Source organism: Panthera uncia, chromosome D2 (assembly GCF_023721935.1).
Source record: "Panthera uncia isolate 11264 chromosome D2, Puncia_PCG_1.0, whole genome shotgun sequence".
NCBI lineage: Eukaryota > Metazoa > Chordata > Mammalia > Carnivora > Felidae > Panthera > Panthera uncia.
This window is the reverse complement of record NC_064818.1, coordinates 84,482,373-84,496,634: the sequence shown is the minus strand read 5'-3', so window position 1 is coordinate 84,496,634 and position 14,262 is coordinate 84,482,373. Positions and strand designations below refer to the sequence as shown.

General features: G+C 56.2%; 1 protein-coding gene across 2 annotated transcripts in view; it reads left to right on the top strand.

The window, feature by feature from the left end:
- Window positions 1–14,262, top strand: part of CFAP46 (cilia and flagella associated protein 46) — a 96,236-nt gene that overhangs the window by 24,131 nt on the left and 57,843 nt on the right. For both annotated transcript variants that reach the window (XM_049645925.1, XM_049645924.1), the window contains exons 16-22: window positions 464–591; window positions 1,425–1,558; window positions 2,338–2,550; window positions 4,016–4,181; window positions 4,574–4,723; window positions 5,075–5,182; window positions 5,466–5,632. In XM_049645925.1, the coding sequence (XP_049501882.1) occupies window positions 464–591; window positions 1,425–1,558; window positions 2,338–2,550; window positions 4,016–4,181; window positions 4,574–4,723; window positions 5,075–5,182; window positions 5,466–5,632 (1,066 nt within the window). The remainder of the gene's footprint in view (window positions 1–463; window positions 592–1,424; window positions 1,559–2,337; window positions 2,551–4,015; window positions 4,182–4,573; window positions 4,724–5,074; window positions 5,183–5,465; window positions 5,633–14,262) is intronic.

Here is a 14,262-nt window from a genome sequence, read left to right as displayed (position 1 = left end):
GGGTGGGGTTTTCTCGGGAGTGTGGGTGGAGGACGGCTCCCCACATCAGCACAGATTCTGGGGCTGATGGGTCAGCGGGCAGGTCCGGTGGACGGTCAGGGCAGAGGCATGTACCAGGGGTCTGAGGAGACCCAGGGCAGGGTTGCTGCAGGCTTGGTGGGGCCGGGTGCTTCTCAAGGGGCACAAGCAAGACCAAGAATGTGTTGTCGGGGACGTCAGTGACACGTGAGCTGCGGCTGAGCCGGCTTTGGGGACACGTTAGCCACCCGCCCAGGGAGCCCTGCCCCCGGGGGGGGGGGGGGGGCCTTTCCTCCGGCCCCTTCTAGCAAAGACGCACCTCCCAGAGACCCCTGTCTGCCCCCGGAGCTGGGGGTGAGCCAGGAATCCTTGAGTTGTTCTTGTTCCTTTGCTGCAAAAGAAGCACCACGTCTGACCAAGGCTGAGGCTCCGCTCTTTCCCCCAGGAAAGAAGAAGAGAGGCGGAGACAGCGCGGCCCAGGACGGCGGGGGCCCCTCAGAAGTGACGTCGCAGCGGCAGGCGTCCCCGAGCCTGCTGCGCAAGTTCGCCGAAGTGGGGTTCATCAACGCAGAGGTGCGTCGCTGGTGGGTGGGCGTGGGCGCCTGTGCTCTTGTGGAGCACTGCCCCTGAAGACCTGCCTCCTGAAGGGACAGGTGCCGAGTAGGGGCGCCTTCCTGGTGCGCGAGGGCCCCGTGATCACGTGTCCCCTTTTCTTAGAGATAGTTTCTGCTTCGGGAGCCCACAGTCACGTGGGGACTACGCAGTGACCTGCTGTTTTGGGGGGTTGCATCGGAGTGGACGTCAGAAGCACTTTGAGCAAGTTGTCGTGGGGAGAGGTGTCCCATCAGGGGTCAGCACTGGGCCACAGCACCTGCACCTCCGCCCGCGGGGGCCACGCTCCACGGCACTGTGTAACCAAAATCCTTGGAGCCACGTTAGGTCGTTTCTCCTCGGGTCTGGGGAGCCGGGCTAGAGCGCTCTCTGAATTACTCGGGGACCATCTGCTAAGTGCCTCCCAAATGCCGGGCCGATGCCATGAGCTGGGGACGCAGTGACGACTGGGGCACAGCCAGTGGTGGCAGGGCCACCTGCCCGGCCGTGCCAGTGCTCTCGGCAGCCTTCAGTGCCTCTGCGCACTCGTGAGGTGACCGGGGGCAGACCGGCCAGGCGCTGGCTAACGTTGAGAAGTGACTGTGTCCGAGGAATGGCGTGACTTGTGTGGGGCTCGTAGAAGGAGCCGTCTCTTCCCGGGACACGGTATTTGTGGGTGAGGTGGAGGGAGGACCCTTGAGGCTGAGAGGACCACGGGGCATCGCGGGGTCTGCCCACCCTGTGCCTGGCCGCGTGTTCCCTCCTGGCGCTGTGTCTGTGCCCTGTGACTCTGCCGCCCCTCGCTTCCTTCGCAGGCCACCGTCCACCTGCTGCGCTCAGAGGGCGTCCAGCTCAATGACCACCCCACCCCCCCGGAGGACCCGAGCCAGCACTCGGCCGGCTACACGCTCGAGGGCCCCGAGGACAACACACAGTGGGTCGTGTACCGGTAGGTGGCCCGGAGGGGCCCCGGCGTCCCCGGCAGCTGCCAGCACGGCTCAGCCACGGAGCGGGCCGGGTGGCCCAGGGAGGCTGCGCCCACACCAGGGGCGTGGCTGGTGTCATGCGTGGCCGGCGTGGCAGGATGGTTTGTCTAGTGTGTTTTAGTAGAATCCACACTTTGGCTCCTTCCAGTTAGCATATTTTGTTATTAGTAAAAAGAGGATACGATGGGTTGGTGTAAGCAGTGGGGTGTGGAAGGGGAGCGGCTTTCCGTGCGCTCAGAGGACGAGCTGTGGTCTGGGCCTCGGTCACGAGTGTGGGTGAGCAGAGCGCTTCACGTAGAACATCCCAGAAGACACAGCACGTGAAATGCCACGACTGAAACGCTCATGAATTTGAGATGCTCTGTTAACAGTGATACCAGGGTCTCAGTTGCCTTTGATCTAAAACTAAGTATTTTTAAGAGAGAGTGTGGTAATGCGTGAATATCGGCCCCATGTCGCAGGAGCCGCACGCTGTCTAACTGCCCACCCGCTAACTGGAGGGGCGAGCCTCTGTCACTAGCGAACAGGCTCCCGTGGAGGCAGCGGGCAGGCGCAGCACGGGGACACGGCCCGGCCCCTGCGGGCGGGTCGAGGGGACAGAGGGGGTCGCGGCAGGCAGTCCAGGCCGGGGGCGGGCTCCGCAGACCAGTGGGCCACGGGCAGACCGCGTGTTCGAGTCCCTAATGCCCGTTCGGGAAAGGTCTTGTTTCGAAGGAAGAGCTTGACGAGGTGCGTTCTGCAGGGCCTGGATTGAGAGTCTGTCACAGGGCGCCATGGACAGCTGGCTGCGGTCCGCCGAGATCGGGCAAGAGATCCAGGAAGGCTGGATCGTGCAGAACGCGGTGGTCTACGTCCTCAACCACAACCGCCACCTCATCGTGGCCGGGAGGCAGAGGGAGCTCGTGGACGCCTTGGACCACCTCCTGAGCATCGTCAAGGCCACGGGCCACAACGGGTAGGTGTGGCTGGCGGGTCCCGCGTGCGGTCCTGACCCCCGGGGAAGGCTCCGTCCTGCCGCTCCGAGAGACCTTGATTCAGGCCCGGGGACCGTGGGGTCACACACGGGTCCGCTGGTGGGGGTGGTGCCCCGGGACCCTCCCCACCGTCGTCAGTGCTATCCTTCCAGGAAAGGCGGGTCCAGGAAAGACACCGTTGGCTGGTGTCTGACAGTGATTGGGACGTGGGGACGGGGACAGGGGGAAGGCTGTGGGAGCACAGGGAGGGCTGCTCCAGCATCCCAGGCTCCGTTCACTTGCTGTGCACCCCAAGCCAGATGCTCACCGTCTCTGAGCCGCAGGGCGGCCTATAGTGGTGGAGGAAGGCCTCGGGCCCACCCGGCAAGGAGCCCCCCACCCTCACTGTGTCTCAGCACGGAGCCGGCCTGCCCCACTCTGTTCCAAACCGAATGATTCTAAGGAAGGTTTGCTGAGACCCAGATCAGCTGGGAAAAATGGAAGCAAAGAGCGAGTTCTTTGTACGAATCTCATCTGGTTTCATGGAAGGTTGCAAACGTGCGTCTGTGTTTTCTTACGTAGACGGGTGGGGGCCCGGGAGATTGCTGTTTTCGTGAGCTAAAATCGGAAATTTAAAAGCAAGACAGACCACAGTGTCACCCGACAAGGATGACATTTAAAGACTCTCCTTGTGTGTTTTTTTGCTGGTTTGGTTTTTAGTCTGAACGATAAGCTTTAGGTTTTCTCATCGGATACCGAAGTGGATGTGCTAGGCGGGGTGGGAACCAGCAGGCCGCGTGCCGGTTTTCGTCAGGGACGATTAATAACGAACACGGAGCCCGAGCTAGAGAGCCCCTCGCTGGGCAGTGAGCAGGCCCTGTGGATGCCCCTCTGATGCGAGCGCCCCAGCGGGGCTCCGCAGACGCCAGCCTCTCCCCTCCCAGCACTGCCGTGAGTTTCCATCGCAGATGGAGCTCAGACTTTGAGTCCCCGGTTCTGGACGCGCGGAGACCGTTTGCAGCAGTTTTCAACGTTTTGGTGCCATAACGTTGCCAGTGAGAAACGTGGGCGTTCTGGCCGAGGCCCATTTGATCTGTTAACCAACCGGTAGAAGTGCCCGGGCCGCGACTGAGGCCTGACGGACCCCCGGCAGCGGGCACGGAGGCCAGATGGGCCTCTCTGTCCCGCCCCGACGATGCCCCGAGGAGCCCGCCCGCCTGGCACGGCGGCGCCCTCTCGCCAGGAAGGCCACCTGTGGCGGGGGAGCCAGGCGTCACCGGAGCGGCCCTCGTCACAGCCAGCTTCCCCTAGGAGGCCTTGGCAGCTCGGCAAACTGGCACCGGGACCACGGGCGCCTGTCGTTGGTCCCGGCAGGATGGGAGCCCGGCAAACGCACTTTGTCACGGACTGGTCTGCTTGAGTCTGTGCGTGCGACTGTGTTCTCACCTGCCGGCACGCTCTTTCCAGAGACTGCACTCTGCTGGGGATGCTCTGCAACACTTTGGCTCGAGGCTTGATTATCAACTGGATTCCGACCCAAGTGCCGGAAAAATCTAGAAGGCCCATGCGCCCGAACCTGTTTCACGCACCACTGGACTCAGGAGCCAGCGCTGAAGTCAGGACCGCGGTGGAGGTAGAGCCCTCGCTGCGCGAGGCCGGGGGGACCCTCAGTCCGCTAGCGCAGGTGACGGGTGGCCATTAGGAGGTGAAACTGGCTAGGGTTTTCTACTGCCAGGAAATGGGGTGCAGGGCAAGGAGGGGCAGAGAACATGCATTTCCGTAAGAGGAAGACAGAGAGCCGGGTGTTGTCAGGGAGGGGAGGCGGCCGAGCCGGGCAGGTGGCAGGGCCAGCCGGGGGCCCCCCAGGGGCACGTGGGGGCCAGGCCGCCAGCTGCAGGCCTGGTGCCTGTTTAAACCCCTGCCGGTCTGACCACGAGCCAGGTCCACTTACTTTTACTAGTTTGGGTCTTGGCTCGGGCTCCTGTTCAGAGTTCAGGCTCTAGAACAAGGCCCCATCTGTGTCAGGTTTGCGAGTTCGCCCTGAACCTGAGCACCGGGACGGAGCCCGAGGAGGTGGTGCCCGTGAGCACCCAGCAGCAGCTCCTTGCCACCTGGGTGAAGGCCCGGCAGCTGCTACAGCAGCAGATCGGGCCGCGGCTGGGCGCGGACGAGCAGGTGCCAGGGGCCTGGGGCGCGGGCGGCATCTGGGGGCTCCCCGGGGCCTGCAGGGCGGACGCCTCCTGCTGAGGTCTTCCCTGGTCTCCCGCCTGAAGGCAGACAAGCAGGGACCCAGACAGGAGAGCTCCCACAGACGTGGGCTCTGAGGTCATGGGCGGCCCCGCCCCACCCCCCGGCCAGCCCAGCCACCAGACCTGCTGCCTCGTCACTGCCTGGAAAGGGACCTTGGAGAGAAACCGACACACCAATGGCTCTGGCTGTCGCCGTGATGCTGGCGTGTCCCAGGGCTCCGGTCCCCAGCGTCCCGGCACCCCCGCGCTGACGGGCGCTTACGCTTCCTTCCCCCAGAGTCCCAACGAGGACATCAACTCGGTGACCAGAGTTCTCGTTGCTCTGGAGATGTACTCCTGCAACGGGCTGGGCCTCATGGACTTCTCCGTGCCCCCCTTGGCCCAGGTAGGCGCCACGAGTGCCCAGAGCCCCCAGCCTGAGGCCACTCGTTCGGGTCAGCTGCTCAGACTCAGAGCCGGGGTCAGAGGGCCTTGCCTGAGGCGGCAGACTGGGTGCCCTGTCGCGGGACCCCGTCCTCGCCACGGCGCTCACCTGCCCCTCGCAGGGTGCCCGAGCCATTCCACTTGGGAGCCACCCGTGCGCTTCCTCTGCAGTCGGCTCGGGGCGGGGACCCCGGGGGTGGCACGTCAGCCGCGCTAAGAGACGCCCCTTCTCCCCTGCCCGGAAGGTGGTGGAAATGGCTTCCGAGTGCAACTGGTCGGACCCCCTGGTGGAGCTGCAGACCCTGACACGACTGACCCACTTTGCCCACATGGCCCACGACCACGAGGTCGCCATGGCCTGCTCGCAGAAGGCCATCCAGATGGGCATTAGGCTCCTGAGGATGTTTAGCCGGTAAGTAGCTGTGGACCGATCCCCCCGAGGCCAGGAGGGGTCACCGGGCCCGAGCACCAGCCCTGGGTCATCCCAGCACGTGTCCCGGCAGCCTTGTCCGTGTGTCCGTGCGCCTCTGCCTGCCAGCTCCTCGTCAGCCAGCACGAGGCCGTCAGCCATGGCTCCAGAGAGCCGGGTTCAGAGGGGTTCTGAGGCCACACGAGGCTCACTGGCCGTGAGCGTGACGGTCACGGGCACAGAGGCAGAAAGGGGCTCCCGGGTCAACCACCTGCCGTCCCCGACAGACAGAGCTTTGATGAATGTAGTTCTGAGTGGGCAACGTAGACGTGCCACATAAATTCAGAAGTCACCGAGGAGGTGTCCCAGTGACAAGAAAACCCTCCGGCCCTTGTCGCCCTGCCCGCTGCGGGCCGCTCGCTCTCCGGAGGCCGTGGCTGCCGGATGTCGCGGCACGAGCTCCAGGACCCCCGTCCCCGTGCGGCGCTGGACGCCCGCTTTCCCTCGCAGCTTCCGGCGGCTCTCGCGTTCCGACCTCCGATCGGGAATTGTGTTTCTGCGTCTTTCCCCTCATTGTGAGTGTCAGCTGTTTTAATTTGTTTCTACTGTGAGTTTTTTCTGTGGTAACGACCGTTTTCCTTGAGGGTCTCGTGGGTTGTTTCCTGGAAGCCACGAAATCACCGACTCGAGGGTATGAAGAAGACGCTCGTAGTGACTCAGCAGCCAGGGTGGGCGGGCCAGACCCAGGCGTGCCGAATTGCCACGTGAGGCCAACCTCGGGCCGCGTCCGTGTCTCGGGCTGCCCGCTGTGGCAGCGTGATTGGCAGCGTGGGGGGGGGGGGGTCTGTCCCCGGCTGAGAGCCCCAGGGACACGGATGCGTCCGCCATATCTCAGCGGCAGTTCTGGGGCCTGCGTGGGACACGCAGCGTGTATTTGGGGGCCGACAAAGGAATGCCACCTGAGATGTCTTAACACCGCCGGCCTCCAAGTGGCCAGCGTCTCAGATGCACGTGGGGTCATGACGGGGGCGGCGCGTGTAGGATGGCTCCCTCCGAGGACCCTGTGGCACCACCTCAACCAGCTCTCTGGTGGGTGCCACCGTCCCCATATTGCAGGTGAGGAAACTGAGGCAGGCGCAGGCTACGTCTGTGGCCGGAGGCCACCTCCCCGGCAGGCGGCAGAGCCGGGCCCGGGCCCAGGCGTCCGGTTCTACAAGCCCACGCTCCCAGAGACCCCCGGATGCAGCCTCTCGGACGCGGCCACGCGCCCATTCTGTGGGCAGGAGCACTCCAGAAACTGCCGGAAGAGTCAGCCGCGATCCCTGTGGGTTCACGTCCCTGAGATGGGCACAGCACCCGGCGACGGGAGCCCCCAGGACGCAGGGCAGCAGGAGAGGCCCCCTCCCACGGGAGGGCTTGGGCCCAAGTAACAAGGTCCATTGCTGAGAGGTAACGGGGAGCCTCGTCTCTGGCTGGTCGCCGTAACTTCCTCAAGAATCGGACGCTGTTGTGGCAGCCTGTGTTCTGAGGGCGTGCGTGGGTCCCAGCTGCCCCACGAACAGACGACCGCGTCACACACCGCAGCAGCCGACTTTCCACCGCACGCCTTCTCTCCGGGTGGGGTGGTGCGTGCCCGCCAGGACCTGCCCTCCTCAGACGGGACGCTCAGGCACAGAGGCCCGGTGTGGGGCAGCGGCGGGTCGAGGGGAGACCCAGTGGCTCTCGTGCCAGCCGGGGGGCTCCAACCACACGGGGGCACAGGAAGCTCCCTCCGAGGGCCGCAGGGCAGGGAGGGGATGGACGCGTGGCTGAAGAGTCCGGCTGAGGACTCCAGTCACCGGCCCGAAGTAGCAGGTGGTGGTGCCAGTGAGGTGGCCCTGCGAGGAAGGTTGGGGTGGGTTCCCAGGACCGTGGGCCACACGACCCGTCGAGACAAGGCTGCCCTCGGGCGACCCCGGAGCTCAGGGCAGCGCCTCCAAGGCCCAGGGGTCCGTAGACGCAGAGGCAGAGATTTCCGGAAGAACACCGAAGCCGTGGATGTCTGTTGGGATGAGGTGGGGCAGGACGAGGCTTCTCCACAGGAGGGGAGGAGAGGCGGCCGGCGGAGGGTGAGGGCCGTCGGAAGCTCGTGGAGCCGGCAAGTCGAGGAACGGGCAGTTGACTAAACCCTCTGAGGCGCTGGACGCTTGGGGCAGGTGTCCGTCAGCCTTGCCCGAGGTACCCGTGCCCACCGACCTGAGGCGGGAGCCGTGGGGGCGTCAGAAGGGCTCCGTCTGAAAACAGAGTAGCTGGAGCACAGCCGTGACGGAGCCTGTCCGTTCTCACCGCCAGCACTGAGGGTCATCACGAGGGGCCCTTCCTCCGGCACAGTGTGGACTGACCTCTCTCAGAGGCTACGGGTTATTTTCTCTCAACAGTCTGTCCTGAGAGGTACTTGGCTTCCACAAGGGAAGTCTCCCACGCTTTCTGACTTCCCACCCCAGCTGGGGGAGACCGAGGGGTGGTCCCTGGTCATGCAGCTCGGTGGCTACCGGGCGCCCACCCGCTGCTGGCCTCCACCCACGCAGGAGCCCGGTGCACTGAGGCGGGACGTGTGGCCGCCGTGCACAGACCACCTGGCCGCCTGCCGGGACGCCTGACCCCGGGCAGGGCACCAGGGCTCCCCTGCTTGCTACCGGCTCCCCACCAGCATCTCAGCCACACTCTCAAATAGGGAGAATTCCTCGGGATACGCAGATTGTGCGACAACCAGAGGAGAACGTTAAGAAAAACCCCTCAAACTTACTTGAGAAGTTGCGGCATTTAAAAAGCATGTAGTGTTGTGGAAGAAGGAATAATCAAGGACTGGAGATCCCTTGGAAGGAAATTGAGTGAAGATTGCAGCGCGAGGAGGGGCTCCTGGGCGGCTCAGTGGGTTGAGCGTCCGACTTCAGCTCAGGTAACGATCTCACAGTTCACAAGTTCGAGCCCCGCGTCGGGCTCTGTGCTGACAGCTCGGAGCCTGGAGCCTGCTTCAGATTCTGTGTGTGTCTCTCTCTCTTTGCGCCTCCCCTCTTGTGCTCTGTCTCTCTCTGTCTCTCAAAAATAAAACATTAAAAAAAAAAAAGGTATCAGTGTGAGGAAATCTCTCAGGAAGTAGATGAAAAAGGACACACACAGAAAATGTGACGGAAAAGCCAGGAGCCACACCGGAGCCACACAGGAGGTCCAAGGACTAACCTTCAGAACCCCGGAAAGAACACAGAGTGTGCTTCAGAAAGAAGTTTGAATGCGGATTGTGATGAGGAGAGGCTCCAGGGCAGACAACGCCGCCGCCTGACGGACGCTCTCACCGGCGGGCGGCAGGGGAATGAAGTCACCCTCACGTGCACACGCACCACAGGGACACGTCTGGTCATCACAGACGAAGAGAGCGTCCGAACCGCCTTTAAAAGAAATCCATCTGCACCTCAGCAACTTCTTACGAGACACGTCTCCAGAGGCGAGGGAAGCAAAAGGAAAAACGAACTACTGGGACCTCGTCAAAATAAAAAGCTTCCGCAGAGCGAAGGAAACAAGCAGCAAAAGTAAAAGGCAACCGACGGAATGGGAGAAGATATGTGCAAACGACATATCAGATAAAGGGTTAGTATCCAAAATCTATAAAAAACTTACCAAACTCAGCACCCAAAAAACAAATAATCCGGTGAAGAAATGGGCAAAAGACATGAATAGACACTTCTCCAAAGACATCTCGATGGCCAACTGACACATGAAAACACGCTCCACATCACTCCTCATCAGGGAAATGCAAGTCAAAACCACAATGAGATACCACCTCATACCTGTCGGAATGGCTAAAATGAACAAGTCAGGAGACTCCGGATGCTGGCGAGGATGTGGAGAAACGGGAACCCTCTTGCACTGCTGGTGGGAATGCAAACTGGTGAGGCCGCTCTGGAGAACAGTGTGGAGGTTCCTCAAGAAACTAAAAACAGAACTATCCTACGACCCAGCAACTACACTACTAGGTATTTATCCAAAGGATGCAAACATGCGGATTCAAAGGGGCACACGTTTATAGCAGTGCCATCGACAACAGTCAAATTATGGAAGAGCCCGAATGTCCGTCGACTGATGAGTGGATAAAGAAGATGTGGAAATATATATATATATATATATATACACACACACTATGGAATATTAATTACTTGGCGATCAAAAAGAATGAAATCTTGCCATTTGCAATAATGTGGATGGAACCAGAGTGTATTATGCTAAGCAAGATAAGTCAATCAGAGAAAGACAAATATCACATGATTTCACTCATATGTGCAATTTGAGAAACACAGCAGATGAACATAGGAGAAGGGAAGGAAAAATAAAATAAAAACCAGAGAGGGAGGCAAACCATAAGAGGCTCTGGAATATGGAGAACAAACTGGGGTTCCTGGGGGGGAGGTGGGTGGGGGATGGGCTAAATGGTGATGGGCCTCAAGGAGGGCACTTGTTGGGACTAGCACTGGGTGGCATATGGAAGTGAGGAACCACTAAATTCTCCTGAAATCGTTGTTACACTCTATGTTCAGCCACTTGGATTGAAATAAAATTAAAAGTTAAAAAAAAAAGAAATCCATCTGCAGAGTCACAGGAAACATCAACGCAACAGCCTTTTCCAGACACTGGGAGGCAGAAGAAAAATGGCGCTTTCTAGGTGGAAATAATTCGCAGCCTAGACTTTAACCCACTCAGACTTTGAGTCAAGTACGTGGGGAAGGAAAGCCATTTTTAGGCAGACAGGGACCCGGAATATATGTTTCCCACACGCCTGTTTGTGGGAAAGTCACTTGAAGGATATGCTCCAGAAAAACAAAGGAATAAACCAAACGAGAGAGAGATGTGGGATGCTTGGAATAATAAATACCTTCCAGAAAAGTTGTCACACTGTGCTGCTTGCTGGGAGGGCTCCCTGTCTGAACTGGAGCAGGACGGAGGGGGCTCTGGAGCGAGGGCAGGGAAGACAGAGGACCCGGGGTTAGGTTAGGAAGAGTAGAAAAGGCACGGTGCTAAATGAAAATCGTACAGTGGAGAAAAAGCCAGTGGGAAACTCTAGGAGACACAAAACATTTGCATTACCGTGGTGTTCACTGATACTTTAGTTTTGGGATTAACAGTTGTGGCTACTTCACAAAAGTGTTACCAGTTTTGGCAATTCAAAAGCCAAACGCTTTTGCCCAGAAGAGAGGAGAATGGCTGTGACAGCAGCCTCGCCTGAGAAGGTGAGCGGTCAGGTGTCACTTGCTGAGGGTCCACGAGATCTGAGCTGGTATAATGTTTTAAAGAATAAAGATAATAAATAGGGGGATTAAATTAATCCTGTAATCATCTATATTAATAAGTTGAGAAGAGGGCAAAAGGAGGGTCTGAGTAGTTTAAATTTTTAATTTTAAAGAGAGAGCATGCACAAGAGGGAGAGGGGCAGAGGGAGAGAGAATCTGAAATCTTGTTTTAAAATATCTATTTATTTATTTTGAGAGAGAGAGATAGAGAGACAGCGCGAGCAGCAGAGAGAGAGGGAGAGAGAGAATCCCAAGCAGGCTCTGTGCTGTCAGGGCAGAACCTGACAAGGGGCTCGATCTCACGACCGCGAGATCACAGCCTGAGCTGAAATCAGGAGTGATGCTCAACCGACTGAGCCACCCAGCAGCCCCAGGTCTGAGTAATTTAAACTTCATCTATCGTCGTAAGAATTCCACAGGTGATGTGTGCAGCTGATAACGTTGGGAAGTCAAGTTAGATGCCCAGTTTTAGAGGCAAGCATATGCCTACTAGAGGAGAGGGCTAAGCGTTTAGAAGTCATTCCCTGCAGGGAACAGCGCTGCGAGCTGAGTAGAAGTAGCGATGCCTCCCCGTGTGCAGGTACCGTTTTGATAAAAATTCACAAGTTATTTTGAAAAGAGAAACTGCAAAGACATTCTTCTAGAAAGAGTCGGCACCTGAACGCTGCTGCATAGTCGTTCTGTTGGGTTAAAAGTCGCTTCACTGCTGGTGGCGAATACAATAAAGAAGATAAAAATAGAAATTTATGCAAATGGTAATAGGGAAAGTGGAGGTACCATAAAAACGTAATTTCCGCCTCGACTTTTGAAAGCTCATTTATATAGCATCACTGCCCTCTAGCGGCAGCCGGAGTCACTGCACTCAGCGGGATTGCCCCTCGTACCCGGGTCTGACTGTGGTTCTGACCGTTCATCCAGCCTCCTGGCTTGCTAGCTGTGTCCAGGCATGCTCCTGGGTGCTTGGCAGCTGGAGAGACACGGCCCCTGGTTCTGGAAGAGATGCCCACTTGATAGTGACCTTGCTGGCCACTCAGAACGTTGGACCTTGTGCCTGGTCAGGCAGGATACATGGTCACAGTCACATTCAGCCACATGGCACTCGCTGCAGATGATTCACTGTTTAAAGAAAATGACACGTATTTCAAATGTTTATGCTAATCTTTCCACTTTGCAATTTATAGGTAGAAACTCTAGTGTGGAATTGGTCACAAAGTAATTTTGTAATAGCAATGCACAGTAATAGTAAATTTTTAGTTCTTGTTGAAAAATAGTACAGTTTCTAATCAGTATTTTCATCTCTGAGTGTTTAATTACCAGAATAATTTTCACATTCACACTATCAGTATAAAGGAACGCCCATTAATAAGAAATTTCATGCAGATCCTTAAAACAGATACAAAATAGATTCGTCTAATTCCAGATAGTCTAAGATTATTTGGGATATCTCTACTTTGTTCAACATTTTCATTTAACATAATCATCAATGTTGGGTCTTTATAGAAATCTATATAATATATACAATATATTTATGTAATTTATTAATAATTTATATATGTGTATATAATATTTATATCTTACATATAAATATGTAAGCTATTTAATATTATATTTATTGTATATTATATTTATCTATAAAATAAAATAAGTATATACTATATAATAAAATAAGTCATTTATAGAACATGTTTATTTATATGTAAAAGTCCCTTTTCCTACCATTTCTGGCCATTACACAGTAACAGTTACTATACTCTTGTGCTGTGAGAAAAAACGGTAAAGCTTGGCAAAATACATGAACCAATCATTGCCAAGCATTGGACAAAAGATGATCCAAAGAAGAGATTTCCGTAAAAGGGAACATCAAACGTGGCTGCACGTTCGCCCTTGCTTTCTGTGGGGTGGGGTTGGAGGGGTGTTCAAACGTCAGCATTGGGAAGCACAGCCCGGACAGAAGACATACTGGGATGAAACAAGGACCCGTGCCTGGGGCTACTGAGACAGCCGCATTTGTCAGATATGATGTGAGAAAAGAGATTACTGGACAGAGCACGTATGTTCCCAGGCACTGAGGTGTGATTTCTAAGCTGCAGAGAGATGCTGGAAGCCATCCGTGTTGAGGTGTTTGAATTGGCCAACCAGAGTCAACTTGCCAGGCGTTCAAAAAGACCGTATACCTTAGGAATAGGGCTGTAAGGGCCACTCTAGACTTACCCTACAAAAGCCTCATTCAAATCTTCATAGGATAAACTGAGGCACCAGTAAATTAACTGCCCGTCAGAATGAACCCCAACATCCCATTAAAGGAAGGCAGCAGCATCCGCACTCAACAATACAGCCCTTGCAGTGTCCAGCAGAAAATAAAAAAACTACCAGACGTATGGAAAAACAAGAAAGTGTTCTCCCATACCGGGAGAAAATACAGTCAATAGGATAGAAACAGTTAACAGACGCAGATATGACACAAAGTTTGAAATTAGAAGACAACAAATTTAAAACTTAAAACAGCTGTCATAAGTACAAGAAAGCATTTTTCCTGGAAAAATTAGTGTACAGGTGGGGAATTTCAACAAAGAAATGGAAACTGTAATACCTAAGTGGAAATTCCAGAACTAAAAAACACAACATCTGGAAATGTTTCGCTGGGAGAGCCTAACATCTGAATGCTGAAGAAGTGGTAAGTAACTGAATGCAGCTCAACGGAGTATTGAAACCAAAGCACAGGGAGAAAAGACAGAAAAGCAAAATGAACAGAACTCCAACGACACGTGGGGCAGAATCAAGTGGCCTAACCCAAGGGAAATAGGAGTCTCAGGACAGAGGCAGGAGAGGGAGGCAGAGATACGTATATTTGAAGATAGAAGAGTTTACTTTTTTTCCAAATTGAGTTAAAAACATCAAGCCAGAGATCCAAGATTTTCAATGACTCCAAGCAGGATAAACACAAAGAAAACCACAGCTGTTTTCACCGTAGTCCCATTGCTGCCGGCCAAAGGCAAGAAATCATTGGAGAGAAGTCGGAAGGCAAACGGGTGCGTTGTGTGTAGGAAAGCAAGGGTGGGACTGCAGACTTCTCAGCAGAGACAACGTGGACTGCCTAACATTTTAAGGGTTAAAAAAGAAAAGAAACCTGTCAATCTAGAATTCCTGTAAGAATAGCCTGCAAGGGGCGCCTGGGTGGCGCAGTCGGTTAAGCGTCCGACTTCAGCCAGGTCACGATCTCGCGGTCCGTGAGTTCGAGCCCCGCGTCGGGCTCTGGGCTGACGGCTCGGAGCCTGGAGCCTGTTTCTGATTCTGTGTCTCCCTCTCTCTCTGCCC